The sequence below is a fragment of the Melospiza melodia genome, chromosome 4 (genome assembly GCF_035770615.1).
Source record: "Melospiza melodia melodia isolate bMelMel2 chromosome 4, bMelMel2.pri, whole genome shotgun sequence".
Taxonomy (NCBI): Eukaryota; Metazoa; Chordata; class Aves; order Passeriformes; family Passerellidae; genus Melospiza; species Melospiza melodia.
The window spans coordinates 6,423,586-6,444,480 of NC_086197.1; the positions used below are offsets into that span (position 1 = coordinate 6,423,586).

Sequence of the window (20,895 nt, forward strand, 5' to 3'; positions counted from 1 at the left end):
GTGGCCTCATCAGTGCTGAGTACAGGGGACAATCCCAGCCCTGGTCCTGTGGCCACACCATTGCTGGCCCAGGCCAGGATGCCACTGACCCCTGGGCACACACACTGGCTCAGGGTCACCCACTGTGGACCAGCACCCGCAGCACTCTCTTTCCATGGGGCTCAGTATACCAAGGGCATCCTGTGCAACCTTATCCCAAATTCTGAAAAGTTATTTCTTCCTTTTTTCTCCTTTAACCCACCATCATTGTCTCACCAACTGCAGAGCACTCTGAAAACCCCAAAAGAATTGGAAATGTTACTTTGTTTCCCGTTACTTTACTAAAATTCTTGCTTGTTTGCACATTACACATCCCACTGCTCAAAGAGCTGCACTGGCACACATTCCTGTGTGCAGGCACCACCACCAGCTGCTATGCATCTACACATTCAAAGCACATATCAGAGCAGTAAACAAACTCTCTGGTCATAGCAGAGAGTCCCTTAAATACTCAGGCTGTTTATTTTCCTTCCAGTTCATTCCCATAAACAACGAAATAAAAGCCATGACGTACACTTCATAGTATTTTGCTGTGGGTACACCATGTTCAAAAGGAAGAATCTTGGTAAATACCTGCACATCAATACTCAAGCTGCTCTGAACAAAAGGGATTGAGCATCATTTATTATACTTTCTCCTCATGAAAAGAGAATTTCTAAAACAGAGAAGAGCTTTTAACATAAAATGAACTGGTTAGTTAGACCAGTTAGTTAACTGTTAGTTAAAAACAATCCCTTTTGCATAGCAACACTTTCTCTGAAATGTTATTTCCAGAAGTTAACTGAGATACATTTCTTCCACCATTAAACATAATTATGTTCCTTACATATTATTAGTTTAAAATCAGTTATCGATAATTTAAAATGAGAGATAATAACAGCACAATGTAAACAATTAAAGACCAGTATATAAAATTTTACACAACACTTTACCAGTCTTTAGACTGTCATTTTCTTCCCAGTCCTTGTAGAGTTCTGCTTTAGTCTTCATGAAGTAAATCTGTTTGCTTCTACACCATATTCTAAATGAGTTTATCAGAAATGACTGGGGAAAAGTTCTCCTCCTCCACTTGCTGCATTTGCTGCACACAACTGAGGCACTTGACACGTGCTCCTTTTTCCAGACACAGCCCCTCTAGAGCTGCAGGAGCTGCAGGGGCTGGAACAAAGATGCCATTTGTTAATGCCGAGTGTCACGAAGGCACCACGCTGCTGTTCTCCAGCCCAGCCCACAGCCCTGCATTCCAGCTCATAATAAACAAAAGGATTTGAACAAACAGCCTCAGAGGCCAGGGCTCCTGTAACACATCACTGTTCTGCTCTTGGGCAAGAATTCTTGCTGGTGTTTTCCAAGTGCTGCAGGAAAAGGGTTTTACTGAAAGGACTTACTTGAAATGGGGCTTGAAGTACCCTTTTCCTGGCTTATTACCTAAGAAACCACAAAATTAGGTAACTCTAAAAAATACAGTTTAGATTTCTGTAACTGACATTCCCTACGTAAAGGATGGAGATTTTACATATTTTCTGATCAAAATTCCTTTACTCTTCAAGATATCTTGGGAACTTGAAACACCCAGGACATCAGAGGCTGACAACAACATTTTTGTTGCTAAAAGTACAAAAATTCAGGAGTAGAACCCAAAAAACAGATTTCTGTACCAAATATCCCAGGACACACACAAAGCCATTCTCCTGCACAGACTTCAGCCCCCACACATGCTCTCTCACCCTGCCATTCTGCTGCTATGGGATGCCTGCAGTCAGGAACCAGCCAATATCCTAAGCTCAGCAAGTCAGGGCACACACACTACCAGACACTTTGTGAAGCCAGCTGAAAGATGATCAGTGGCACTGGCACAGGTTACCCAGGGAGGCTGTGGAATCTCTCTTCATCCTTGGAGATATCCCCATCCATGGGGTGTCCTGGGCAAGCAGCTCTGCACAGCCCTGCTTGAGCACAGATGACTTCTAGAGGTCTCTTCCAGCCTCAACCCTTTTGTGGTTTTCTTGCACTCAGAGAAGTGTTAAAATGCCAGGAACAGGAGATCTCATCAAGTGTGTTGGACTATTCTTTTTTCCCCAGAGACTGAAAAAAGAACAGTTCCTTCAATTGTTGTAACCTTCCTCCCCATATCGTGTGGCAGAGCACTGAGCCTGGAAATGAGCAGCAGCTCCTTTGTCTTTACCATGATTATTGCTCATGGATCCCACCCAAGCCCAGGTGTCAATAGTTTAGTCTCTGGAATCACTATGAGTTTAGACTAAGCCAGTGCCATGTCCACTACCAGGCACATTTCCCTCAAAAGCAGCATTTTCTTACTGCTGACACGCACAACAGCAATCCTGCTACACAGAAATAATCATCTTCCCTTTGCTCATAACAGAGCTACTGAACTGAAAGCAGCTTCTTTCTGTTTCCTTATGTGTGAGCATATTTGTGGTGAGGATGGCAAGAACTCACACACAATGAACACAAGCATTTGTCCCAGGTTAACTCTCTCACCTCCTCACCACTTGAAAACAATTTGCTTTTTAACATCACTGCTGCATCACAGACAGCAATAAGCCATATTACTCTCTCTCTCTCACACACACACACACACACACACACACACATATATATATATACACACACTATAACTGTACTAGAGATCTATACTGATACTTCCCTTAAGTGTCTCAAGTTTAGCATGTCTGATTTTGTGGGTGTTTTTCAATAGACTTACACACAGAAAATGTAAGATTTTGGCTTAACTGAAATTTCTTTCTATTCCAAAGAAAAGAAAAGCTGAAAGATAGAGTAGAACTCTTTGGAAAATCAATATATTGCATTTTGCTCTGCACTAAAAAAAGCCCATTGCAACAGCAAAACACATGCACCTCCCCCTCTTAATAACCAGCATTCAGAGTAGACACTAATCTAGTTTTACAGCATGAGGAGTAATGAGTGAAAAATATAAAAGTAAAGACTTAACTTCCCTGAAGAAATGTGACAGAACTCTCATCTTAATGAAAAATCAAGTTTCACTATGGTAGAGCTCTTGCAGTTTTGCAACATCCCCTATGAGACACTGCACGTCCACCAATGGAAAATGGTCACTTTGGAAATTAGTAGAATTAACTGCTACTAAAAACCCTCTCAAATCAATTTTAAAGTGATCTCCAAAGGACTCAAAGCAAGAGCAGGGAAATCAAGGCAGCCTTGCTAAGCAATACTCCACAGTGTCAAAACATGAAATGAGAATTTAGGAGTCTATGTATCGCATAGAATTTAAATCAAATACTTTATCTTGCTTTTAAGCAACAATGGACTAAAGGGCTTACAGAAACTCTACCAATATTAATCAGTTACTGCAATATGCCTATCTTTTTATTTTTAATAACATAGCCTATTAACATTTCTAGTTAATGGAGCAATGAAAGCACAAAACTCAGAATAAAACAGAAAAAAATATACTCTAATAAAATACAACTTGGCCACTTAATTAATCCTAATTTGCAATTTGTTTTTCTGTGTGTTTCATGTAAATAATTAAACCTTAAAATCAGATCACTCCATCAGCAATACCTACACCTAACCAGCTGGGAGCTGCAGTTGGAGTTCTCATGTCATCACCTCACTGCTGAGCCTTATGAAAGTTCCCACCAGGGTTACAAAGTGGAGTGACAAGATCTGGCAGGGCTCTGCTGTAATTCCATTTCACAAAGTGTTGTGTGCAGTCATGAGCCAGAAGATAATTAATTTGCTGAAGGTTAACATAATCAGTTGCAAAGCCAGAAGAAACCATAATTGCCAATTTTCAACAAGCTGTACTGAAAAGAGTAAGCCCAATTTTGAACAATGCTCCTTTCTTGAAAGAAAAAGAGGACAAAAGCAATGCACAACCCACCCTCCTGCCCAAACCTCTGTCAACACAACCTGAAACATTTATGTCAGCTCTTAACAGACTTCAATGTAAAAACTCAGGCTGGGTATAATTTGGGGCTTGCCAGTATGCAAAGACTGGTCTGACTTGTGCCACAACTAGCTAATGTCTTATGTCTGAGCTTAAGTCACCCTTTGTTCTTCTCTTCCCAAGGGTGTAGTTGGTATCTGGCCCTTTGATCAGGATTTTTGTGTTCCCTCAGTGCCATGACAGAGCAGCACTGTGGCCACACGGCAGCGGTCACTCAGCCACACGTTTGTTTGTGTGTCAGGAGATGCAAACCCTGCAGAGCTCAGCCCTGCCAGCAGCTCTGCAGCTCCGGGGGACACAGCGAGCCCCTGGTGTGACACATGTGCCACCCCAGCAGCCATGGGACACAGCGAGCCCCTGGTGTGACACATGTGCCACCCCAGCAGCCATGGGACACAGCGAGCCCCGGGTGTGACACATGTGCCACCCCAGCAGCCATGGGACACAGCGAGCGCTGGGTGTGACACATGTGCCACCCCAGCAGCCATGGGACACGGAGACACGGCCTTCATGGAAAAACACAGCAGCTTTTCTACTACTGCAAATCATTTTATGCTCTTCCACTAAAAGATTGCATTTCTTAGAACTCCTGCTGTGGCTAGAACTGATCCCACAGTAACATAAAATCTGTTTCATCTACAGCTCATGAGTATTACTCCCACACTCCTCCTGAAATCCATGACCTTTCCCAGCACTAGCCCTAGCCTTTACAATTATGTCTTAATAAAATATGCTGCAAATCATCTGCTGCATTTACGGGAAGATCAGACACTTGACCTCAGAAACAATATTGACAGATGAAAAGCAGAAATATTTCAGGAATTTTACCCTCAACCTAATATAAGTTAAGGCATACTTTTACACCAGTGGCTTTTCAGGTACTGGTTATGATTAAATAAGCAAATTTAGTTGAAAATGCCCTTTTTTTTTTAATTCCTTGCACTTTTAAAGTACATTATACCTGCAGTTCCCAGAGGCTTCTGAGAACTAAAATGTCCCTTCTGTACACTGACACTGCTCATACTTCTTTTAACCAAGACAGGCTACTAAACACACGAGCAAAACCATCCTTCAGCAAGACTGAATGTAGCAGCTCTCTGCAATAAATTTCTTCTTTGCTTTCCCAATGCCATATATCAGGACGACATATAAAATATTTTTTTCCCAGCAACATAAATCCAAATAACATTAAAAAATTCTCCGAAATGCTGACATGATTTCCAACATAATTTCAGATTTCCTGTTTTGTACATCATAATTAGTGGTAGAATATGAATGTTTTCACAGCACTAAGATTTGCCACATCAATTTAAAGAGTAAAATGGTTCTAATATTTTCAATTCTGACACAAAGTAGAACATTTCAAAACAAGAGCTGTGCTTCCCACGTTAACAGACTTATATTTAAGTAGTCAGTTGCCACACTGCACTAATTATGTTAAGTCTCCTGATTAATCATTTTTCTCTCTGCATTAGTCAAAATTAATGAAGCAAACAATAATTATATTTTAAAATTCAGCGTTAGTGATGTGAAGTGTATTCCCAGTTTAAAACATCACCAAGACAACACTCATACAGACTCTGGATGAAGTTTTTTAAAAGAGGGAGGTTCTTAATTTTTGAGGAAGCTAGAGAAGCTAGAGGTTTCTAGTTACAAAATTTCAGTGATATTGGTATCATTTTATACTGGCTCAAATAAAGAGAATTGTTCTACACAGATGAGCTGTGAACACACTGACACAGCCACAGTCCAGCTCATCATTTAATTACACAGCCGATTTAACTGATTACAACAGGAAGAAAAGGAGGGTTTGTTTTTGTAATACATGCTATTCTGCCACTTAGCAAGACTCAAGAGCTCCAAGCCAGCTCAGAAAAGCAGCAGCTCTGACTGAGGGTGGCAGGAGCAGAACCTGGACAGCCCCATGGGGATGCAGCAGCTCCCCAGAGCTGCCCAGCACCCGCAGCCCCAGGGCTGGCACCGAGCTGCTGCTCAGCTCAGGCACTGCCCAAACCCTGCTGGCCCCACGTGAAACTCTGGAGAAGGAAGCGTTCACAAACAGGCAACACATGAGCAGCTCCTGAAATCACCACATTTTACTCCCCAGCTGCACATGTCCTAGCAGCCTTTGACTTTTCTGCCTTCTCCTGGAAGAGACAACGTGAAGCACACAGGGACGAGTCCTGGCCCAGAGTGTGAGAGAACCTCCCTGCAGCCTCTGCTCACAGCTGAACTTGAGCCTCCCGAGGGCTGAGCTGCTGCTCTGCCTGTGTGGACACAGCCTCTGCATGGGGAAACCTCAGCATTCATTTTCAAGTAGAAAATAAAATCTTAAATATTGTGAAAGTTTTGTCAGGATGAAAAACCATTTCTGCTTTATTCCAGTGTCCTGGTTTGCAGGATGTGTGTATTCTATTGGCAATCTGTGGGGGGGCAATTATCTCCTGTTCATTGGGCAGTTTTCTTTATCTCTTCCACAACCAATATTCCCTCAGGGAAATATCTTCTGTTAACGGGGCAGTGAGTGTCCCTGCATGGCTGATAAAATTCCATCATCCCACTGGGAGATGCTCTGCCCAGGGGGAGGAGCCAAGCATTCCTACCTGGATATATTCTGAGATTTGGAACTACTCAGGCAGGCTCTTCCCACTGCATTCCCAGAGGAGCAGCTTTCTTCTCCACTGCATTCTCAGAAGAAGACCAGGCCCATCTACACCAGCACTGAACCTTCAGAGGAAAACTCCAGCCTTGTACAGGATCCCTGCTCTAACAGAGCCACAGCTGGCACTGCAGGAGGACTGAGCCACCATGGGATGGGACTGCTGCCACCACCCTGACCCACAGGGTGCCAGGTCATATTCTAATTCTGTCATTTTCCATTTCAAGGGAGGCTCCTGCCTTCCTTAACAAACACCTGCCTTTTCAAACCAAGACATCCAGCAAGAGCACGTTACACAAGTTCCACCAGTTAGTACAGGCTGCTAGACAGACTGCTGTGATCCACACCACAGAGTGTGGATCTTGGGCATCCCTCCATCTACCACTGGGATACACTGAAGGAACCACCAAAAAGCAGAGAAACAGTGAGAGGAGCTGCAAGGCCCTTCTGTTCAACTTTAAATATAATCCTAATATACTTAAAGCATTTCGCAAAAAAAATAAAAATACTGAGTTACACACTAGAGCTCAGTTCACCATAGCTGAACAGCTTTCTTCAATTACTCTGTCTCTGAGCTATTCATCTTAGAGCAGATAAACATTTTAACTGCAGTAATAATACCTTAAGTACAAATAGGATCCTCTGAGGGAATCCTCTGAAAAGTCTGAACGGCACCAAGAAGCTCATGTGACACTAAACCTTCTCTTGGTAGCTCTGTGACAAGCTTGAGTAAGTCCACAGGAAGACATCAAGGCAAATTCAGATACCTGCCCTCTTGTATCAGTCATGTCTACACAGCGTGGAGCTGAATAACTGGCAATATCTGTCATTAACTTAAAAATTAAAATGAAATTTAAGAGAGGGAAAGAAGTGCTGAAATCCCCTCTGAACATCTGAAATAATTTTAAGTGTCAGGCAGCAGTGGATCCATGTTTTTTATGTTCATAAAGTGGTTATAGGAAAGGCTGGAGGAGTAAGAGACAACCAGATGAAAGGTTAACAAGTTTGTCAAATGGCAGCAGAAATGGGGGAAGTTTCTTCATCTTTGCCATGAGAAAAGGAAGTTAGTGGTAGACAAGAAGGTTCTGTTGTTTTCAGTTTCACTGACTGAGGACTGGTAAACAAAACAAAGTAAACAGCCCTGGCATTTCCATGCAAAACAGGAATTAGGGCTCAGGCTGTGCTGTGTGCCTGGTCCCAGCCCCCAGCAGAGCAGCTGCAATAATCCCAGTGCCATACCCACCAAATCACAGTCAGGTTGCATTCATGCTGCTAATCAGCAGTACCAGTATGAATTTGTTTGCCTCACCTAGTTTGCATCAGTTTAAACCTTTGTCAATACAGAACAACTTCAGAGTTTGGATAAAACAACCCAAAAGTAGGGAGAAAGGGGGAAGAAAAAAGATCACAAACTTTTTGGCTGTGTATTTACAGAACACTGTACCAGAGTAAGAAAAACCTTCTGCCTAGATCCATCACCTTTATTTTTGAGGGTTTTTTTGCTAGAGGAAGCACCAAATTGGATTTTAGATGTAATGTATCTCTAAAACTTAGGAGAGTGTGCCAAAAAAATGTCTTGGTCTTTTTCCCCAACCTTTGACTCCAGTTAATTACAGACAACACTGAAATGTCAGCACCAATGAGAGGCAGGCATAAAGCTGTAGTAGAAAAAGACCACAAAATGAAAATGAAAAGGCATTTGTTTGAATCTTTGATTTTAAAGGACAATACAGAGTCAGAACAGAATTCTCCAAAGAGGTTATAAATCACCTTCAAGTAAGACATCACAGCAAGAGGCAGCATTTGGCTCATTCTTTGGATATTCTCAAAATATTTTACAAATATCTAGTGTTGATGTAAGATGATAATTGTTAATTTATATTGCTGTTGCACAGAAACAATAACTTTAATAATCAGTGCATTAACAGGCAGGCATATCAGTAACACTTTCTTTTTATTGGCTTAGAACAAGACAAGATAAGGACTGAGGTACTTCAGTAATACAAACCCACCATGAAGCTTTCAATGGTACTTCTCCCAAAATCAGCGTTTTTATTTCAGTACTGATGCAAAATGAACTGCAAACACATGCTGTGAACACCTTAACAAGTTCCTACTGCAAAACAAACATGATGTTAATTCTAATTTAAGCCTTATACACAACCATCAAGAAAAAAATCCATTTGTTTATGCTGAAGTCAATAATGCACTGAACCTGCTAATGATGATCTGCTTTAAAACCACTACACTGTGTTAAAGAAAAAAGCCAAACCAAAGAAAACCACCCATAACCCAAAAAAATCTATTTGTCACAGATTCTCATATCTCAGCAGAAAAGTACCTGAAATTTTAAGAAGACAGTTTGAAACTCACTGAACTGAGAAAGTCTGCATCATCTAATACAAACACTGATGCAGTACTTTGGAAATCCCTGTTCCAGTTTATCAGCATTAGCTCTAGGACAATAAACAAATAAAGCCTTTCATGGATTCCAGTCCAGCCCATATAACCTATTTCATTCCCAACAGATCCCTCTCAGCCTCTGTGAATTTCAGATCCCCCACAGAATCAAACCCACAGCTTGGCTGAGCCTGTGGAGCTGCACCTGGCAAACAGGATCCTGTCCCTGGGAAAAGCAGAGCCACTGCAGAACCTCCCCTAGGGCAGACATGAGCTGCTGTCTGCACCAGAGAGAAGGAGGAACAGCACCAGCTGGGATTTAAACACACACCCACCCACTGTCTGCTGTGCCTCTAGACAAGCAATGAAGATATTCAGCACTTTGGGGAGGGTTCAAGTTCTCATTTGTGCAGCTCAGATGGACCAGGAGCAACAGGGCTGACTGGTTATCCAGGCATGAACCAAACAACCCCCACAGGACAACAGCTTTGAGCTCTAAAACCTGAGCTGCAGAGAGAAAACTTAGAGGTCAAAGCTCTATGTGAGCCTATATGGCCTTTAAATCCTTTTTTTGACTTGGAAAGGTAGACAGAGGACAGAGCAGTCAGGGAAGAAACCTTCCCATGAGGGAGGGGCAACACTCATTTTGAAATCTACTGACCTCACATGGAAATTCTGCAAATTCATCAGTGAAATTTTCATCAGTGAAGTTAAACCCAAAATTACTTGCAAGGGAAAAACGTATTTTGGCTATGAATTGTGGCTCCCTCTTATCGCTGAAAACATTTCTTCAATACATGTTAAAATGACAGCTTTGCATTTCTGATGTTACAGCCAAAGCCAAACCCTGTTGTTGAAGCAAGGAACTGTAATGCAGCAAACCAAAACCATCTCTGTACACATCTTCCTGAAAGGTCCAGCAAAGGATGGAAAACAAAGAGGATGAACTTAATGAATGTTCCTTCAGTTACAACATTTTGGAAGGATTAGGAACTATCACTCCAAGGGCTTCAAACTGGATGAAAATCCAACAGCCTTTCATCAACTCTTCCCTCTTCAGCAGATGTACAGTTGTCATCTATCACACAAGTCTGACAGTGAATGAAAACAACCAAATATTTCTCCTGTTTTAGAGCTTTCTGAGACCGTTCAATTTAACAACAAACTTCTTGTTGTGACTGCAAGCTCTTGAAAGAATTTACAAACAATCTCTCAAGGCTGGGGAAAAAGAAGAAATATAATTTTCAACTTCAATTTGTTATACTATAATCCACACTAAAGAAAACAGCTTTCAGGGTGCATTAGTCACCAGTATGAACCTTACTCTGCTTAAATAGTGAACAGAATTTCTACACTTTCTCCTTCTCTAGCTCACTTTATTCCTTGGCAGAGAAAAATCCAGGGGTGGAACGATTAAACACTATAAAATTACTCACACATACTCTGCCACCACCCACTGTTTTGGAAGAGCACACAAAGCCTAAGCACTGACAACAGGAACCAGTGGTTCACATTGTTGTGATATCATGTGCTGTAAATGTAGAAAAACAAAAGCATCAGAGAGCACTTTGTACTGAGGTACAAGAGGCTGCTTAATCCCAGGGTAACAGTCAGGCCACCTCAGACACACTGATGACAGGTTTCTCTGAAAAATGAGTCAGCTGCACACCCTGGGGAAGTTCTCTCTCAATTAAAACAGTATCACAAACAGCCATCATCCTTCAGGTGCTGCTGAGCCCAGGTGGTGTTTCACTGAATCACCAGCTCCACAAAGACTCAGGCACTTCTTCTCAGATAAACAGACAGGATTTTAAGCAAATGCACAAAACAAATATATGGATTTGAAACTCAGCTAATCAGCCTTTACTAAATAGAAATCCTTTGGTGGCGATGCAACGAGAGCCTCTCCCCCTGTTTGAGAGGCACAGATGTATTCTGATGCTGTGGATGCAGGTGAAGGCTGCAGCACCCAGAGCTCCAGGGCTGATGGAAGTGCAGCCCAAGCACTGCTCAGCTCAGACACTGCAGCCTTCACCCTGACACACAGCAAGGCAGTGCCCTGTGCCACTGCTCCTGCTGATGTAACACCTCCTAGGCCTGAGAAGCAGGGGTGAGAATTCACAGCTCACACCTAATGACAGAACAAATGCACACAATGAGAGGATACACAAAGCAGGGGGGAGGAAGTGTGATGTTTTAGCTAAGCAATGACATTTTAAGAGGATGATGTACCAAATTGCTAGAATAGAATTAGCTGTCAAGTTAAAGCATGCAGAAATCACCATCAGTAAGGGGTATGGGATTACAACATTCCATCAAATCTGAGTACCAATCTGCCCACCACCTTGCACCTGTTTTCCTCCTTCACACCTGTGTATTACATCAGCACTATTTGGGAGCTCTCTGCTTACACAAGCAATGCTGAAATGACAGAAAAAAAATGTAAAAAAATCAAAAGCCTAAAGGAAAACTCATAGAGGCAAAATATGGATGCAAAACAACTGCACATTTAATAGGATGAAGAAAAAATAGGAAAAAAATGGAGAATAGGCTATACCCTAAGTGTGAAGGGTGTATGAACAGTAAATAACAGCAAAACACACAACTGAGACTTAACAGCACAAAAATTACACAAATAAGGTATAAATTAGCTTATTTTAAAAAACTTTATAGCCTCCTTTTAGGTAACTCCAAGCTTTAAGGATATAAGGATATGACACAGGGAACTGCCATGTTTCTAAGCCACTGGAATGATGTGACAATCAGATACATCTGCTTGGTGGCCACTTCAGGGCAAGCAAGGCAAATTTCTTATTCTTACACCTCAGAGGTAACTATTCCTCAGTGGAACTGGGATGTCATTACTGGTCCAGTATCAGACACTTCCCTGATACATCATTCAGCCAGCAGCATTTAAAGTTCAAGCTTCTTAGCTCATATAAATAGAATACCAAATATTTACAGCTTTTCACATGGGACTGCAGGATTTAGCCAAATTTTAATTGAAGGACTTTTTATATTTGGCTCAGAATGAAAAAGAATGCTTGGGAAACAAGCTCATCTGCAGGTTTTTTTAAGTGTGGAGGAAAAAATAATTTAAAATTATAAAAGAGCTGCAATAGTTTTTATGTTAGAGCCATTTTTAATGTCTTTGGATTAAAATAAATTATTCCCAAATAAGAAGCTCTAAGTTGTTTGGTTTTTTTTTAGTTTTTAATTGGAAACAAAAGTTTTTCCACTAATCAGAAATCTATTAACTCAACTGATGATAGATAAAAGGCAGGTAAAAATAGGTTTGAGAGGAAAAAAATAAAAAATACCACAGAAAAGTTGTTTTAAATGAAAAAGGAATCAGAAATTGCCAAGCAGCTCAGTCAAATAAACAAAGCCCAGACCAAACTATTAAATAGCAATTCAACAGCAACAGGAATGATTCAGATATGTCAAATAAATTTTGTGTCCCCTTGTCCACCTGCAACTATCTCACATTCAAGTGCATTCTCATTAGCCTTAATTTGATTATCTCTTCTCCAAGCTCCTCATATCATGAAATTATATCACAGCTAGGATGCAAGGGATAATTTGTGGACATTTCCTAATGGTAGCAACGACTTCAGAATTTCTAACGCTTACCAGCCAAAATTGCTCCAAAACCAGCATACCAGTTAATACTGTTTCAAAACCAATTACTACACATCAACAGCTGGAAATATCACAAAGATTATTAACTAATTTTATTTTTTTTTTTTAACACAGACAGATTTTACCTAGGAGTACATTAAGAGAGCAGAAAGGAAAAGACAGGAGGATGTAATTCAGATATCCAGTCCTGGATTTACAGTGCTTGTTGACCACATCACTGCTCTTTGTCTCCTGCTCTGCTGGAAGTCACTGCTCTGGGCAGAGCTGGTAAACAGGATCATGTGAGTGCAATGACAGAAAAGCCCAGCTGCTGAATTTGCTCCTGCTGCCACCACTGGCAGCTCCAGCGAACGTGGGCTGGGGAGAACTCACAGGAACAGAGCTGCAAATTTAAGTTTGTGCACATCCTCAGCATTGCTGGAGAGGGTTAACCCTTGGCTGGCTGCCAGGTGCCCACTGACCTGCTCTCACTCCTCCTACTTAACTGGGAGAAAACAAAAGAAAAAGCTCATGGATCAAGATAAACAGGGAGGCCATTCACCAGTTACACTCACGAGAAAAACCTATTTGGCTTGGGAAAACCAATTTACTGGCAATTAAAAACAGTACAGGTCAGCCCATAACACTTGGGTTTTGCTGCTCCTTAATCCTGACACTCTTCCCATGCTCCAGCACGGGGTCCCTCCAAAGGGATGCAATCCCTCACAAGCTGTTCCAGCAGGGGCCTTTCCCACAAGCTGCTGTTCCTGCCACAAAACCTGTTCCTGGTGTGGGCTCCTCTTCCAGGGCCGTGGTTTCTGCCAGGATCCTGCTTCAGCAAGGGCTCTCCAGGGGCTGCAGGTGGATCTCTGCTCCCTCCATGGACCTCCATGGGCTGCAGGGGCACATGAGCTGCCTCACCATGGTCTTCTCCAGAGCTGCCAGTGACTCTGCTCCGGTGCTTAAACACATCATCCTGCTCCTCCACTGGCCTTGGGGCCTGCAGAGTTAATTCCCACTATATTTTATCTCTCTCCTCTCTCACAACTGCTGCACATTTCTGAACTATCTTATCTCAGAGGTGTCACCAGCTTCAGTGGTGAGCTCAGCTTTGGCCCAGGATGGGCCTGTTTTGGAGCAAGCTGTGTCTGGCTGTGTCCAGCCCAGGGGCAGACCCTGGACTCTTCTCACCCTGGCCACCTCTGCAGCCCCTGCTACCAAAACCTTGCCATGGAAGCCCAGGACAGTGGGCAAACAGCAACTCTGCCACTAAGTTAACATTTAATCTCAAAATGCAGAGCATATGAAAACCCAAGTTATAATTGTCAGTCTTCAATGCTTTAGTGCGTAATCCCTCGATCCCCCTCTGCCCCTGAAATATCAAGCCTACCAGAAATTCCATTTGTTTCCAAGAAAAACCTCATTAGGCTATTCTATCCAATGCCAAGATCATAAATCTGGGATAAAAGACTACTGATGTTCCACACAATTCTATAAATAACATTTTAGTCTGAATTGGAAGAGCGCTTTGGAGCAAAGCTCCAGCTCATCTCTATTTACTGCTCTCCACTTTGTGCTGGGAAGAGACTTGAAGCATGCACAGCTGGATTCCTTCCAGGTTCAACTATCTGGGAGATGCACTCCTACCTCCGAGTTATGTTCTACCCAAGGTTTGATCTAGCCTGGAAAGAACTGCTGAAATACAGAGGAATGTTGAACTCCCAGGCTCCCTCTGCCCATCCCTGCCAGCATGGACACAGTTCATGAGCCACTGCTCTGTTAAATGCCCAGCCCAGGCCCAGCACAGCTGTCTTTTGATTTGCCTAAGTATATTTGCCCATTCCTCCTTCTAGAGCTTATCTGCACTATTTATAGAATGGCTTTACATTCTTATTAGTTGCCAGACAATAATTTTTAATACATGTTCCATCACTACAAATACTCCTCTGCAAAGCTTTGCACATTATGTAAAGCAGGCAATTATCACTGCACAGATTAGAAGGTCATTCCAATGCCTATAAACTAAATAGTAGTGGGAATTGGAGTCTGTGGAGCTTATTTTCTTTTTCATCTATAGATTTGGCAAGCTCCAGACTAGCATCCATCCCACGTTTTTCAAAACCTAGCCAGAGTACTAATTCACAGCACAGAATTGACAAAAACATATCTTTGATTTGTGCCATGTGTGATCCACACTGCACTCTGTGAACACATTTTCTTTCACCCAGTGATGTGACATGGTGGCTTCAAGACTTGATGCAGCTGCAGCATAGATGGGGAAATTTTTCCAAACATTTTAGAAGTCTTTTCAACGTACAGCTGGCATCAGAAAAAGGAAAGGATTAGTCAGGTTTTTTCTTTATAGAAGGAGAAAAATTAGGACACAGAGCAATGGTGCAGCCATTTATACATCACACAGCAAAGTGCAGTGCCTGAAATCAGCAGTAGATTGCACACTGGGGAGCCCTGGAAAGATCCCAGGAACACCCAACACTTGAAAGTGATGAGGAATTGTTCCACCAGTCCAAACAATGGGACTTTCAATGAAACAGAAAATATTTCTCTAGGAGAGATCACAGCATATTCAAGTTACCAAAGTTCCCTTCATTAGCACAAACAGTATTTCCTTTTCTATCAGCAAGAGGAAGTTTCAGATCAAGGCAACTTCTCACATTCCAGTTGAGACCTGTGAACTGCATTATAACCATGTCCTTCAGACTCCTGCTATTTCCCACTCAGAAATGAGGTTTAGCAACAAAAGCTTCTGTGACAGGAATCAGTAAACCAAAATTATTAATTAAAACTTTGAAGGATTTATTTCTCAAAAGGAAGCTGAAACTCAGCCTTAACCTCTGTAAGCGACTTCTGACTAAATGAAGACAAAAAAGGACTTGAAGAGTGCCCTGTAGTCAAAATATTTTGGGAGTAAAATTAGCACATAGCAATATGGTGAAACTTGCCTGTTCACACTCATGTTCCTCTCCAAATGTTAGATATTAACCTTGCTTGGTATATTAGGTACATCTCACAAGAAAAATGTCTCATCTAAAAACAAGGAAAAGAAAAAACAACCAATTTCCCCTTCAGTTTCCAGGGAATAAAAATATTTTCCAGTCAATAAATGCAGAAAGTCTTGTGCAATCTGATTTGCCCACAAAATTTACAGGACTTTGCTATTTTCTTTTGAAAAAATAATAGGCAGAAAGAAATTTGTCCACTCCATGTTCAGATGTAACTAATGCCTGCAAGGTAGGGAAGGTGCAGCCATCACTTGTACCACTATAACATGAATGCTAAGAAAAAGACATTTGATTTTCAGCTCCTTTAATAGAAACCTGTTTTTCAATGATGAATTAAACCACAGGGAAATAAGGAGACTGTTTTTCCTAGTATTACACTTACTTGTCATTAACATCTGCATTAGACTATAACAGTCCTGTGGCTCATGTGCCATAGGAGTGGAGTGTGCAGATTGTGACACTGTTCAGAAAGCACAACAGTGCCAGACAAAAAATTTCTGTTAAACAAAGAAAAACCAACACACCAAACAAACAACAAAAGCAACTAGCACACACACAGTGGGAGGGGAGGGAAAAATACCAACTGCAGCACACAGCTTTCACTCCCCAAGGATGTACAGTTTCAACTGTGGAATCAGGGTGATACCTGGCTTAAAACCTACAAAAGCCCTGAGGTCTTCAGAGCACCCTGAGTCCAAACGAAGAGGGCAATCCTGTCTTTGCAGAGTTATTGCTCTAACACCAATTCCATGTGCAGTGTGCACCTGAGCTGGCAGAGAGAACACCTTCAAGCCAGCAGTGGTACTGGGCAAACAAGAACATCCAAAGTGCACAAGCTGAGTATCCATGAGCTTCTCCATGTGGGCAGAATCTGCTCAGGGGAGCTGTGGCCAGCCAGCCCAGACTCATCTTACACCAAAGCCCACCTGTACACATGGAGCCCCTGTGGCAGGTGCCAGGATTTATACCCTGGCTGGGGGTGCAGAGTGAAGGGACGGTGACACCTGACACAGGGCTGTGCTCTTCTCCTGGAGACAAGAGTGTGTAATCAAGTGCCTGCACATTTATTTCCTTTCATTTGTTTGTGCTGACATATAGTAATGCTACAGAAAATATCAATAGGGGAAAAACCTACATCACCTGGGACATGGAGCAGAAGGGAGCAGAAGCTGTTCCTTGAGGAAATTATTTTCACCAAGGAACTGCCCCCTCCAGGTACTGCTAAAAATGCTTCATTAGCTGCTTTATTAGCAAGGAGACAACAGCAGTCCTGGGCATCTGTGTACTTATTTTCTCATTTCCACCAAGAATTTAATTAACTGACATTAATTACATTTTCTGTTTGATCTGGAAATTCAGTTCAAATTAACATTTTTATGGATAGTTTAATACTAATGCTGACTGATAATTTCCTTTAAAAGAAACTGCTTGGATTTGCAACCAGTAGGATGAAACAGTGGAAGCTAATCCACTGAAAAACAGTATTTTTATTTGCTGTCAGACAGGATTAACTAAAAAAAAAAAAATAAAAATTGCTTTGATAGCTGATTGGAGAGGTCTGGATGTTTTCCTTACAAGCTATACCAAAAGATCTAGAAATTCAACAGGACAAAAATACTTTGGAGAAGCCAGGTAAGATGTCCAGGGAAGTTGTGAATGTCAATATACACCAAAGCACTGTCTACGCCACCCTATAATTACCTGTTGGAGAAAATGTCCAGCTGGGACCCTGTCACTTTGAAATATTCACCACATTTTAAATTACTGAAAACAAACAAGCAAACATAGTGACATTTATCTCTGCAACACTGCTAAATTGTAGCCACTGCAATTTAACAAAAAAAAAATCATTTTAAAACCTTTTCAAGCTTTTAAGATAAATTCTGTACCAGTTTCCCAAATGGACATCAACATTCATATTTAACACTGAATTCCAAATTCTATAAGTATGAGGATAAAATACTGAAAACTTAAGAACATATTAAAATAAATTAGATGATCCCTCATTGCTTGAAGTGTGCACATCACAACAGCACAAGTTTTTCTTCAAGGAAAGAAATATACTTGCTTATATAAAATAACTTCTGCATTACCCTTTGACAGCAAGAAAAAAGTTCTGCATGCTTGAAAACAGCCTATGCACAACTGCCATCCCACCAAAATCAAGATCAGAAAAATATGTTCACCTGAGCTATGAAAATGCAAGGCTGAGGATAAGGCTTGTTTTTCTAGATCCTTCAGGCAGAGCTTCCCAGCCTTTTCTCAAAAGTCTCCAAACCAAAACTAAAATGTCTCAGTTGTAGAATTCCCACACTGAGAGAAGCACAAGAGCCAGTAGAGGAGGAAGGCACAGGATACAAACAGTTTTGGCCATGTTCAGAGATCCAGGCTTGAGATCTTGGCTCTACTGCAAACAGTGGACAAATGCCTCAGGAAACACAGAATCTTTGTCTCAGCTGGAGCATCACTGAAACCAGAAAGCCAAATATATTCATCCCACCAGTTCGAGCTCAAAATCATGTAACTCATTAATCTTCCCAAATGTTAATCAAAAACTTGAATGGATCATTAATTTTTGTCCTCTTCTTTCAAGGAACCCAACAAATCCACCTTGTTCTCAGTTGGTCTTTTCACCCAGCTGCAGGTGCCTCCTGCTGCAGTGAAACCAGGACAGGGTTTGCAGATCCCCGCACGCAGCAAGTCAGATCAGCTTCAGTGATGCCAGAACAGCTGTGCTGATGCACACAGAACTGAATTTCTGTCCCATCTAGCAAAAACATCACTGCAAACCTGTTGTGCTCTTCCCTATTACACTACAGCACCATTCCCTACTCTTCCTTCATGTTCAAGCCTACTTGTATAGGAATATTTTATGTCAAGCTCCCACATTTCCCACGTGCTACAAATAAGAACCCTCAAATTGTATTTTGGGATTATTGAGAATATTACAGTTGACAGTTCATAGGTTTAGGGTCACACCTTCCCAGAAATAACCCCAAGACATACTAGAATAACAAGTCACAGTAGCAAGCTGGGGACAAGCTGCCTTTGCTGGGCTTACCTGTTTGTAAATTAGCTCACTTCAGGTAACCAACATTACTGCAGAAGGACAGAACAAGTGGTGAGTGCTGCTTTTCTCTGTAGATCCTCCACAGCTAAATGAATTCTAGCTGTCTGTACTAATTTTGTTATGCCACAGACCAATTCCCAAGATACAGCATCTACAGACTTTGTTTAATGATGCTACCTACTTAATAACCAAACACACAGACACTAAAGTAAGCCATTAACAGCTACATATGGGGAAGCAGCACCAGGACCTTTCTTAATCACTGCAGCTGGCATCACACAAAGGAGAATAAAATCTCAAATGAAGTAGAAAAGCAATAAAATGTCAGGATAATAAATGCAGTGTAACCCATGAAAGTTGTTATTATTTAAGGTGAGACATACCAAATGGCAGCCACAGAAGGAGAATCTATTAGGTGAAAACACTCTGGATACACACTGTGTGTGCAGCTGTGCAGTGACCCAACTGTGCCATTGCTTGTGTCTGGATCATCCTGAGGTGCATTCCTCACACTCCAGCAGAAGGAAACCCCACCAGCATTTCCCATTAGCCCCAGCCAGTGGCACCACTGAAGGAAGGCTGTCCCCATGGATTCTGTCACATCCCACTGCTGGCTCCTCCTTGGAACTGCAGCAGCAGTGGATTATTTGTATTAGCAGGTGGATTAGTTACACTGCTCAAGGTTACAGCGGCCCAACAAGAATGAGAGGTGCAGTGTCCCTCTCCAAACCACTGCATGGACACACACACACACAGGTGAGGCACTCTGGGGATCTGAACTGGGATGGAAAGGCCAAGTGAGCAGCAGAGGCAAGGCAGGAGGAGGCATTTCTGCCAGCATTCATTATTTGTGAAACCACAGCTGAAGCTTCAGCACAAATAATGGCAGAAATGTTGAAATGCAGTTAAATGCTGTCACACTGCTGGAAACTTTGTCACAGTAAATTGTGAATTGTAGCTGTATACCTGTACTGATGGGCTGCAGACTACAATAAATTATCTTGGCTCCTGTGGGCAGAATTTCATATTTAATGACCAAAAAAAAAATTAACTCCCTGCTTGCAGCTCACTGAAGAGCTCATTAATTTTTATTAACTTGGCTCTTCTGGCCAGTCTTCTTTAAAAAATAAAGTAATACAAGAATAGGTATGTGAATCTAGAGAAACCTTTACCTCTAATCCAGCATTTATCAGTTCAAATATTCAGCATGGATTATAACAGCATTATATGAAAAAATAAAATAAGAAATTCAGGTAACCCTGGAACTTCCCATAAGAGGCAAAACTCTCAGCCTTCCTTGCAAAGATGCTACAAGAAACAGAAAAATCAAGGGTTTGAAGAAAGTTTCTCATATTTTAGTAGATGCCTCAATGGAATGCATTTGAATTGAGCACACTTTTCCTCTATTATCACCAAAGGTAAACAGAAAACACCACAACTACTTGATGTGGGACCTTGATTTTATTTTCTCCATCTTGCAACTAATCAGCTTAGTCCATGCCCAGAGAAACAAACCAAGCAAACATTTCTTGTCAAGTCTAAGTCTGAAATACAAGGTACCACCACAGCTCTGTCTGCACTGAATCCAGGCAGTAACTTCCCAATTTATTGCTGGAAAATTCAAACCCAGTTATCCTTGGCTGGCCCAACATTTACACCCTTCATAGGCCCAAACAGTGCAGTGACAAACATATTCTTCCTCTTGCATTCTTAAAAATAAATAGTATTAAACTGAAGTTTTCTCTCAGGTTTCTCTCTCTCACACTGAAACACTGCATCCCTTTTTAATTCTGTGATTTCAGTTCAGTTGTCCCATCTGCTAGAAGTGTTTTAATACAACGTCTCTTTTTATATCCTAACATCAAGGTGATGTTGCCTATTAAGTTCTGCTGTAGCCATCTGTAAGGGGAGGAAGGGAGGAAAGAAGTAAACATGAGTATTTCTTCAGTAATTTCATACAACCTGGATTTCAACCAAGATTTTAGTGATGGAAAAGAAGAAAATAATTAGTAGATTTATACTCTACATGGATTTCTCTAGGACAAGTAACATTTGAACTATTTTTAAAATTCAGAAAGGTTTCAGATCTCATAAAATGTTTGGCTTCAAATCAGAACACTTGTCAAGAGAA

At 41.5% G+C, this 20,895-nt stretch overlaps 1 protein-coding gene across 3 annotated transcripts in view; it reads right to left on the minus strand.

Annotated features, from left to right (window-relative positions):
* USP6NL (USP6 N-terminal like) overlaps positions 1-20,895 on the minus strand; it is a 115,672-nt gene that overhangs the window by 66,522 nt on the left and 28,255 nt on the right. The window contains exon 1 of one of the 3 annotated variants that reach the window (XM_063153718.1): positions 972-1,193. The exons of the other annotated variants lie outside the window; for them this stretch is intronic. Within the exon in view, the coding sequence (XP_063009788.1) occupies positions 972-1,029 (58 nt within the window). The 5' untranslated portion in view covers positions 1,030-1,193. Of the gene's footprint in view, positions 1-971; positions 1,194-20,895 lie in introns of those variants that run through there. 3 annotated transcript variants of the gene reach the window in all.